General features: G+C 34.1%; 1 protein-coding gene across 1 annotated transcript; it reads right to left on the reverse strand.

Annotated features, from left to right (window-relative positions):
• Positions 1-985: 985 nt before the first annotated feature.
• Positions 986-11,274, reverse strand: CycB (Cyclin B). Its single transcript, XM_071583096.1, has 8 exons — positions 11,141-11,274; positions 10,709-11,019; positions 10,462-10,627; positions 10,227-10,385; positions 2,555-2,794; positions 2,329-2,447; positions 2,052-2,196; positions 986-1,974 (listed from the first exon to the last, which is right to left on the reverse strand). Exons 1-8 carry the CDS (start codon positions 11,168-11,170, stop codon positions 1,879-1,881), a joined length of 1,266 nt encoding a protein of 421 aa, XP_071439197.1. The 5' UTR covers positions 11,171-11,274; the 3' UTR covers positions 986-1,878.
• Between the last annotated feature and the right edge of the window lie 248 nt (positions 11,275-11,522).

Raw genomic sequence — 11,522 nt, forward strand, 5'->3', positions numbered from 1 at the left:
TTCACACTTCCCTTTATATTTAAACCCATGCCAAAATAACATTCACCCAAAATTATATTTATTCCCATTTAATGAATTAAAAGGCACCATAATATAAAAGAATCATCTTTAACTGTGATACAAACTGACATGCACCTATGTTTTTGGTTAAATTTAAGCATGAGCTACCTTGATGCAAGTTAAATTTTGCCTATACACAAAAGTTTCAACATTTAAAAAAAATATTTGCTAAAGGCGAGGTGTTTTGGGTAGTAATTTTTCAGTTATAATTGCAAAATGCTACAAAGCTTTTTAATTATTTTTTCAGTTGTTGCAAAAAAATCTCCAATCCTGGAATTTTGCTACTGGATCCTGGGCTTTACTGTAATTGCAATCAGATTTTTCATTGATCCCAGATGCTCACCGAAAACTATTTTCTTTTCTTTTATTTTCTAAGTGAAATCACCGAGTTTCCTATACATTGACTAATTTCACTAGTGCACATATCTACCTAAAATATAAAACAATGTATTTGGAACAATTATCTGTCAAGTACACTGGTTAAAGCTAATTCAAAGAACTGCAGAAGACTTTGCAACAAACTTTACTGGAGATATCTAATATCCATTAAAATGCAACCATTTCAAAGTGTAAATATCATTATGAATACCTGTGACATTACAGTATTTCATTATAACATACTGTTACTTTAAAGGCCCTAAAATGTTGGAGTATAAGAGGATGTAGCTTAACTGGCTAAAGTACTTGGCCAGACAGGAATACTGGTTCAAATCCAAGTCAAGGTGAATGATTTTTATGCTTGGAAATAGATGCATTTTCGTTAAATGTTGGTTTTCATTGTCTTAATGCATACACAATACCAAGAGAACCACAAAAAAGTAATATTCACAAGCAGCATCAGTGAGGCTAAAGAAGCAGAGAGATGAAATTGGAATAAGAGACAAAATGAACTTATATACATTTTAATAACACTAATTAGGCAGAGTCCATTAAAACATTTTACAAGCATGTGAACATCACAGACCCATCAATTTACTTTATGATGATTAAAATGGTAAAACTTGGGAAAATATTAACCTAGCAATAATGATGGTTCACCTGCATGGAACAGGTAATTACCAATAACAATAAGTCCACACTGAACTGAAGGATTCCACAAAAATAAAGTAACAAAACCGCAGTTGATGCAGTTAGGAACTCTTGTTGTATTGTACACCGAGTCACACCAATAGGAAACAAAACTTTTGATTCCATCCTATATTACTTCAATTTTACACAATTTGCACTTGCCAGAAGTCTCTTGAGGGGTTTGGAACAGAAGACAAATCCTTCACTTGCTGGTAAATAGTTCTTTCAACAGTCACTGGTTAATTAACAGGCTCAGTTATTGAACGGCCCTCTAAATATGATTTGTTTGCAGGCATTGGTTCACTGGTCAGGTTAAAAAATACTCAAATGCATTTACACCTAAGAAGTTTCTCACTAACTTAAGTGGGAAGTTTTATTCTTTTGTTCCATTAAAAAATTCTTATAAAATTCCAGGATGTTAAAAGTAAAGAATCCCTTGCTACCTCAATTACTGTAGAGGATGAAACTAATAGACACCCTGTCTTCTAATATAGTCACAATTACTCAAAACTGACAAAAGGATTTTATTCTAAATATAACTTAATACAACATCGGTAAGTCTTCACAGTCAAAGTCTAAAGAAATCTCAGTATTAAATGTTTAAAACATGGTTATCACAAAAGTTTATATAAACAATTGAAAATTTTGGTTCAGAATAACCACTCTCCAGATTCTAATAAGAATCAGTTTAGTCCAGAAGCCATCATATTATAACAGCCATAAATAATATAAAATACATACATACTAGTTTCACCACAAAGCCAATTTCTTTAGCTGATGTGACTTCAGTACTTCATTCAGACTCACTTTTAAATATTTACTGGATGAAAACTTGCTCCTCAAAGCCTAAAATGAAATAGGGCAATTAATATAAAAATTACATGTCAAGGCAAAATACAGAAAATGACTGCCACTTTAAGTACCTTATATTTTGAAGTCTCTGCTTTTATAATAAGTGCTGCAAGATTTTTCACCAGATGCGTGATTTCAGAAAAACGATACGTTGAATAATGCACCAAAGTGTCTGTCCAGAGTTTCTCTGAGAGGGACTTTTCACCACTAAATAACCTGAAAAAAATAACATTAAAATGTAATATGCTAATATTCAGAAAGCAATATCGAAGTCAAAGACAAAAACTCAATACTCATTAAAATTATGAGATGCTACGAAATGAGAAAAATTAAAAACTGAAACCTTACCAAAGGGACAAATACAATGATGCAGCAGCCATTAGTGAGGGAGGGTGGTGGCACAAACTGTAGTCCAACAGTCCAAGTTCAACGAGATATTTCGCCATATTATGATGAATCGCCTCTGCCTATAGAAAGAAGCAACAGTTATGAATTTAAAATTAAAAAAACATGCCAAAAGTTAGTTTAATCTTAATATTGCAGTGTGACCTGATCCAGGAGAATCAAGAATTACCTTGGCGGCTTTAGTATATCTCCTCAGGAAATGCAGAGGGAGGGGCTTCCCCAGGCTAAAATCCAAAGTTGACAATATAATGCATTCCATTTCAAAAATTTCATCCTTAGTGCATGCTCCTTGGGTAGTGTAAACCAAATCACAAACATCTGGTCCAAACAGTTCTTCATACTTACCCGCAATGAACAAGCATGTGGCCCCAACTAATTGCAACTTTGTCCGGTCAATTTTCCTGTAATCCTTCAAGAAAAAAAAAATCATGTCTAGTTGAAGTTACTATCCACTATTACCAGATTATCGTGAACACATCCTATGTTGTACACTATGTTATGGCACGAAGTTGTTTAACACTAGAACAAAGTGAGTTGGTACTATCCATCTTTAAGAAAAATTGATTCTTTCAAATTTCAATGCATCTCACATATTAAGCCAATACATTGAAAAAATTTCAACAGCCATGAGGTCCAAATTCTGAATTAAATACATGTACAAAGAACACCAGACAAACTGACTTGATTACCCACAACTTTACACCTAACTACAAAGTAGATACAGCAGAATGGAAATATTTTTTAAACCAATTTGACAGTTACAAATTTTGCAAGCCCATTAATAAAATAAAATGACTACATTAAAGGTTAATTTAATATAACCATGGACTCAAAAAGTAATTGATATCAACACTATCTGTGGGTGTGGAGAAGGATGGAGAAGGTGAAGTGGACAAAAGGAAAACAAATGAGGAAGTGCTAGGTACGGTGGGTGAGGAGAGGGGAATGTTGGTAGAAATCATAAGCCAAGAAAATTGGATGAAGATCATATCGATCCGCAATGGAATGTTGAAGACTGCTATTGAGGGGAAAATGTTAGGCAAATGAGGAAAGGACAATAATAGAATAGGGATGTTGGGAAGAAGGAAGTATACTGAGATGAAGAGGGACTTTTTGTACAGTAGGATGTTGGATTGTTTTGTTAGGAGAAACAAAATATTTGGTGGTTGTGCCCATCAACAACCTACCTTAACCAGTAGATTACCTAATAATAATTATCAACAGTACCTTGCAATTTATAATACACTGCCCTGGACACCAGATTTAAATTCCAGGTGATACACTTAAGTAAGCTCATTTTAAAATCCAAGCAGTATTATTATCCATTTCTTACAACTTTTAAGAAGCAGAATGGTGGCATAGGGAAAAGAACTATCCTCCCCCTACCCTGAAGGTATGAATTAAATATGTCCCAGGCTTGGTTAAGAATGCCTTTTAGATGATTGGAAATTATAAGTAACCAGGTACATAGTAATAAAGACATTGGGGCTGCATTCAATACTGATAAACACCAGTATTATTTTTGAGAGATTAAGTACCCAAGGCTAATCAGTGCTAAATGTAGTATTATCTCATAACCATGTCATGGTTCAGAAACGAATTCTTAGCCCCCATAAATGAAAAGATTAGTTTGGCACACATACATAATTTTTGATTCTTTCAGAGAACAAATATCATGTGCCATGAGCAACATCCCCACTTAAGGATTTGCTGAGGATATTACAGTAAAAATGCTGCCTAACAATGGTGCTCCGCAAACCACAATTTATAAACACCAAAAAATACATCTATGCCAGCTCAAAAGACAGCACAGGATGCTGATCAGTGAAAGAACCAAGCTAATTTCTCTAAACACTGGACTACCACGCCACACATCATAGTTTGATCCAGCAGCAAATCAATAAATGGAATCGTACTAAATTTTGTGGAATCATTCCATAATGTATAAGCATATATTCGTAGTAATATTTACACTTTTTACTATTCAACTACTGATTTTGGTAGTCAACTGTACCATAATAAAGAAGCGTGGAAAATTAGTAATAATATTTGGGTCTAATTTAGAAGAGAAATACATCAAAAACTAAATGATAAATCACAATTTATTTAAAGTTGATAATGATTTATTGCAACTAATCCATTCAAATGGCAGGGAAAATATTTAAGGATTGTCAATAATGAGTATTTATTCCTGCTGTATCCCTATTACTAGCATGCTTTGCGTGCTTGCTATCCAATCTTCATAACTAGATATTTAGGAGTAACTCGGACAAGCACTATAATGAAGTAAATTATCACTCCTGAGGGAAAAGAAATTTGAATGTACTCATTGAAGATGGAAGTCTTATCTAGAGCTTTAATCTTAACGTCACATCACTCTCCTTATACAATACTTTCCCTCTATCTTCTTCCAAGTCAAACTTTTCAAACCAAAGCTAGATTGCCGACAGTTTCCCGCTTTTGCTGCATTCCCCCATGAGGTACATTAAATGTATGTAGTAAATGCTGAGCTGTCTGATCTTCAAGGTTTACACAACACTATCACACCAGCTAAGTCTTCAGATAGGAGACAACCAACTTTAAAACTAACTAATTATAACTAAAAAATGTCTTGTGACAAAGAAAAAAAGCTTTGGACTTAGAAAAAAGTTGAATGGTCCAGATGCGCGAGGAAGAACATACCTTAAATCAACAGACACTATGGTTCATCTTATACCAGTGATGCGTCTGTTAACCACTATAAAGTGCTAAAAAATTAGTCTTACTTCACGAAATGCTTTATTGTAATAGACAAGACTCATTACCTCACGGATGCAAAACTTCATCGAGCATTCAGAAAAATGGGAAAAGGATACCTATCATGTTCTTTGTTTCACATCTTCATAATCAGTTAATAGTAATTAACACATGAATCACTCATTCTTATTTTAGACTGAGTATTTGTTTTGAATTACCCTTCTCCAATCCAGGAAAAACTAGACATTTTTCTCCATCCATAGACACTTGAATTTAGGGATTCTATGAAGATTTAGAGCTTTCACAAAGTCATGAATAAACAAGCATGAGATAAACAGGGCAGAAGTGAAATCCAAAACCCCAGGCTAAGGAGTATGCAGAAGAAAACCCATTTGGTAGGGGAAAAAGCAACTCCAGGGGAATTTAAATTGGCCTTTCAAGAAAATTGTTCACTCAAGGCAGGAATGAATATGGTATTAATCATAAGGCCCAGAGTAAACTTAAGTAATAATTGCAAGTGAAGGACACTATGCATCTCCCTAGATCTCTATTTAAAGGGGAGAATTTTAATGTAAATGACAAAAAGTTGATATGAAAAAACTCAGGTTTGCATGCCTTCAGAATACCCATTGGACACTATTTCCTCAATCAACATTTGGCATCAGTTCAGCCCTAGAGGCTTTAAATAATTATTTTATGACTAAAGTAACTGTTTTAATAAATGACATGAGTAAGGGTGATTAAGCTGAAGATTGTCAGAACAAGCCACTCAAGTTTTTGGGACATACTTGATGCAATTCTCTCAAGAGCCAAAAAAAAATTATGAAATATCAAACAACAAAAATAATAATAATAAGAATAATAATAATCCCCTGAAAATAGGGAATGGTTCAGAATGATTAAGATAAATTGCAAGCAAGAGTTACTCCATAAGGGTAACCAAATTTTACTCCAAAATTTAATTTTTGTTATATCGTTAGCTTAATTTGTACGTGGCACAAGTTTCACAGATTTTACTCAATAGTAGAATTAGCTGCAGGTTCAAACAAATTTGCATATGGTAACAATGAAGGTAACAGCTGCATTGAAATTTCACTTCCACATAAAAAAAATCATCTATGTGATTATATGTCATGTATACTATGTCATCTATATCATAAGGTCTATGTGATGCTACAGAAGAATTCTTTCCTATAGCACAGCTAAAATATGGTTTCAATGTTTATTGAGGGGAGAAAATTTCAGGGAAGGTGTACCCAGACAAGTCTCTTCTGCTATGTAAGTAAACAAAGCCACCATTGAAAGAAGATCAAAAGAATACTGAGCACCAACAGAAATATTGAAAATTTCATTGGATTCCACTATCACAAGGGTGATAGAATAATTGTAAGAGAGATCAATTCATTAAGGGACCACAATTAGCACTGTGATGTTGTGATTATCTAGAGAAAAGCAATAAACAATATACTCTACCACCTTATAGCCCATATTTAGTTCCATGTGACTTTTCTGCTGCCCATTGTAAAGGAACATCTTTGCGAGGTTTATTTTATCATCAGAAGCAGGTGCAGGCAAACATTTTTCACCTTGCAATGGCTGCCAGTGATGCAATACCCGATTCTAATCAATGAAACTTGTCCAACATATACATATCATATTGAACCAACAATTTAACATTTTTTGGAAACATTTGAACATTTATGTAAATTATGTGAATAAATGTTATCACCACTAGAGAATGTAATTTATTTAAGTTTCTGAAGAATTATTTAATTCTCACTGCTTAAATAATAAATTTAACTAATATGTTTCGTTTGGAGTAAGAATGGGACTTCTGGAAGAGCATTCAATAGCCTAAGATAGGTAATTTCAGAGTTCCCAGGGCTCAAATATTTTGATCTTAATAGTTACAACATATTAATGTACATAAGAGTTTCTCAGGCATTGAAACAGTATTACCAGAGGATAAAAATTAGGCTATGAATTTATAGCTTAAAATGGAACAAGGTATGCATAGATTGAGCATAAAACATTTGCAATAATTATGTGTTATTTAAAATTCCATCACTGTTTGGAAAAAAAGCTGAAACTGACTACTCCTCTAGTACCTTAGTTTAAGGAACCATTGAATATTGTATCAGTACAACTTTTAAAAATGTAAGCTTCTAATACTTGAGTATAGTTTAAGCCAAGAAAAAATGTATCACACTGCAGTTACAACTTGAAGTACTTAACCGAAGCTTTCAGGGACAACTTCTGAAAAATGAACTGGGAACATCTTGAAAGAATTAAATCTAATAGGGAGTGAATTCTTAATCCTCCTTGATTAATGTCAATAATGCATTACTGAAAAGGGCTTACCACTAGCAAAAATTAGCATGGCAGAACCACTTGGGAACTCAAGAATCAAGCCACTTATGAATACTAGGGAGAGGCCACATTAAAACATCTCTCAATAGATCAATGTTAAACTATGGGCTTGAATGGAGATTGGATGGGTGACCTGTGTGCTCTTTTCCCAACTGCACAATGCAGGCAGGTAAAAGGTGGGTCAACAATGTCTAAGGGAGTACTCCTGATAAAGTACCTCCACAGCAACAATGTATATCTAGTCTGCTACTTTTTAGATTGACCCAATTCAAAGATGTATGCTCAGATGCCAAGCTAAAGATGCTATGTTTTGTATTTAACTGCTCAGTTCAACAAGCTTATACTAGAAGTAAAGCTTATGCTAGATTGAGTAATGTCAATTGTAAATAATCAAAGTAGTCAGTGGAATTTCAGAATTTCCAAAGTGGCATATTGTTTTCATTTTGGGGGTAAAAATATGCAATTCAATCATTACTAAATATTTACTGAAACATTATTACCAAAATCTTTGATATTCTGACATTGTAATGAATATTTATTTGTTCCATTATATTTCCTTTCTAATACTTATGCAAAGAAAACTCAACTTAGTGATTTTACCAAAATTTAAAAAAATCAATGAGTAACATTCTAATAACCCACACTCCAACAAAGTGCGAAAATGTGCAAATAATGCAAAATTCCAAAAAATGGTTATATAAAACTACCAAGATCCTTACAATGGTTTTAGTTAAGAGATTGGCTGAAAGAAAATATACCAATAACAACTTCTGCACTCCAGTACCAACCTCAAAACTTTCTGAAATCTAAATTTGTAGAAACAGAAGCAGGAAATTGCTTGACAAAGTGCAAAGAATTAAAACAAGAAAATCTGAGTACTGTGAGTGAACCACCCATGGCAGAAATTTAGGGAATCTACAAAACCTACTTTACTTGGAACTATTGGAACTTGGAACTATGCATTAACAGGATCGTCAGAGCCTGGATCTTATAAAGGCCAGAGAGATCATTCTTTTGTCAACATCCCCACACACTGGCTCCTGTCACCTAATCAAATTTAAAATGTGGACAGTGAGAAATCATTCTGCACCTAAGACAAGAATTAAACAACTAATAAAGTTTGGTTAAGCCCAGAAACCTGGAGAATGATTGAGTAAATGTGTGATCTTCAAAAGGGTGTATTTGAAATTTTTACTTAAATGCAAGAATGGAAAAAAGTAACATTCCCAGAAATATTTAAAATTTCAAGGTAATTTTTAATGGACCCTGGACATTATGTACGTTGCTTTGCTAAATGTAAACCACTCTGTAACAAAGTTCGGTCAAAGTTTATCAAACGCCAGTATTTCTTGATATCAATTAACTAAATAACTATCAACTATTGGAAGTGCACTGACAAATTGCTGATTACATATAACCAAAACTAACTTCAATTTATAACTGTGGTGATTACCAAGATTTTATAACAACCGCATCCCCACAGTAGCTCCTGTTACCAAATCTAATTGAAAAAGTGGTTAGTGAGGCACCACCCTTTTGTCTAAGATAGAATTTAATATCTAGCAAACGAGTGGTTAAGTTAAGCCAAAGTCAATTTGTAAAAAAGCCTATTCCACAGTAATACAAGCATGAATATGCCACACAATAGAATCTTCCATTTAATTAAAAGAAATATAAAGCATGCTTTTCAGCAAATTAAAGAATTAATATACTTGGCAAACACCCTATACTGGGATGTTTGGTGGCATTTCATTCAAATTGTGCTATTTCATTGGCCAAATTGCAAAAAGCAATTTAATTCTAATTTAAAATGGATGAGAGATGCTAAAAATCATATGAAGAAATTATTGAATGGGAGGATCCTGGAGCTCTTAGAGACTAGGTTAAAAAGCCTTCCACAAAGTTTTAAAGCGCCAAAAATTCACTAATTATGAAGAAAAGCCAGATTAGAAGTCTATGCTTTTGAGAGCTATTGAGGTTAATTATCTTCATCCCCAAGCGGAAAAAATGCAGTAACGGCAATTCCAGTTTTTCTTGGGGTATTGGGTAAATTCCCTTCTGTTAACTTCTCAGAGGATGCCCCGCAGTATAAAGGGAACATACACTGCTTCCCATTTTGATTTGCTTTGGGCATACAGAGCTATGACGATGAAGACTGTGGAAGAATAAATTATTGCTGAGAACTAAGATTGCCGGAGCTCCATGCCGGTAAGGTCAGGGGTAAATGTGCTGCAGAAGCACAACCAGCCAAACACCTCACCAGTGATACAGAAAATCAAGGCAAAAGATAAAAATTGAAGGAGAAAAAAAATTTTAAATCACGTTCAGAAGAGTGGGAAAAGTTAATAAAATTTTGTTTATTGAAGTTTAATTAAAACGATAAAAATATTTATTAAATTTGGACTTGGGTTAATGCAGATTCAAATGCTATGCTTCATTTTGTACATTTTCTTGGAGAAGTAAATTTTCTGATCTTCCACTAACATAGAACGAATTCTCCCAAGCACATCCTAAAACCTACTCAAGACAATGAAACCAAAAACCTTTTCAATGATGCTCTCACACATGCTCACGTTACACAGAGGATTAAGTATTCTATTCTACAATAAATTTGTGAGACAGTCACAATAGTGATTTTTATGATTATTTACGGGATAAGCAAGTCTTGCAATGCAAAAATGCCATTACCATAGCATAATCTACAAACCCTTTACTAAAATTTAAGTTCCACCCACCTGTAAAAACCTGTCCAGTATGCCAACGGTGAGGTGAAGGCTTTCTTGTATCATTTTGAACTCATCATGAACTTCAACAATCCAATTTAAAAGCATTGTCCTCATGGATCCATTAATACTTTGGCCGGTCAAATATGCCGGCCGCACAGCATATTTCCTCTGTAAGAAACAAGATCCCCAAGTTTATACCACTGAGGGATTACTATTCGAGAAGAAATGATTTTCGGTTAAATACCTCCAAATCCCTAAGATATGCATATATATCATTCGCATACGGCGGGGCTAACAAAGGGCTCAGACCATCATCCTTGTCAATGTCCTCTACGTCATTTAACTGCGATGAATAGCTCTCCACAGGAAGGACCTTGACTTCGTTGACTTTGACTACCTTCGGTTCAACCCTAATTAGGGACAGAATGGTGCAATTAATGCTAATGAAAAAAGATTAAAAAATTATTTCAAACTGAACTAGTCCATCTTACTTTCGCAAAAGTTTTCTCGGTTCCACAACTGTACGTTTGGCGTCAGTAGTTTTAACTACCGCCGAAGGCTTCGAAATCACTTTAGAAGTTTTGACGACAGAACAAGTCTTCACAACAGTGGATGTTTTTTCAGCTACCGCAGTCTTTTTAATAGTTTTAACAGTTTCTGTAGGTACAACTGATTTGGCTTTGACAGCCAGCCGAGTAATCGGCTTGGCAGATACGTTACAATTAATTAGAGGCCGCAAAGCTGGGCGAGGTAATCCACCTAATTTCACATGGTCTGCTTTCACTCGCATATTTTCTGTCGACTGAAAATAAAGTATTATTACTCAAGGATTGTTTAAAATTCACGTGGTTGAAACTAATGAACTTGCTTCCGATAAGGCACAAACAAGCAACGAATAACTTTTTCAAATTTGTTTTACTCACAGCTGCTATATTCCTTTGCTGCAAAGCCATCTTTACTACAATACAATGCCACCGAGAGCAAATCTATCCTCTCTTTAACACCTGGTCACAACTTAACGAGTCTGAATGATACGTACAAAATTCACGATCCTTCCAATGCGGTCTTAAGTTAAACCAAATTTTCGTATACTCTGGTAGCCAATGAGATTCGCGGTTTGTGGAACGAGATTATTCTTTTAACGGTTATTAATATATTGGTCTTCGAAAATCAATTATTTAGAGTTAATACGTGTTAAATAATATTTTTGTCAAATCTGGCTAGCTTTATTGAATAATAATTCAATTTTTAATGCTAGAAACATGTTTTTCACTACTTTATAACAAACGAACGACGAAATGGATG

Source organism: Hetaerina americana, unplaced genomic scaffold (assembly GCF_022747635.1).
Source record: "Hetaerina americana unplaced genomic scaffold, ioHetAmer1.1.p SCAF_1, whole genome shotgun sequence".
Taxonomy (NCBI): domain Eukaryota; kingdom Metazoa; phylum Arthropoda; class Insecta; order Odonata; family Calopterygidae; genus Hetaerina; species Hetaerina americana.

What these genes read in the sequence shown, in the direction of transcription:
- CycB (XM_071583096.1), bottom strand. Translation starts at nt 11,170, where the DNA reads ATGGCTTTGCAGCAAAGGAATATAGCAGCT. An exon ending in CCGAGAAAACTTTTGCGAAA is followed by an intron (nt 10,628 to 10,708) that starts GTAAGATGGACT and finishes GTCCCTAATTAG; the next exon opens with GGTTGAACCGAAGGTAGTCA. An exon ending in TACTGGACAGGTTTTTACAG is followed by an intron (nt 2,795 to 10,226) that starts GTGGGTGGAACT and finishes TTTTTCTTGAAG; the next exon opens with GATTACAGGAAAATTGACCG.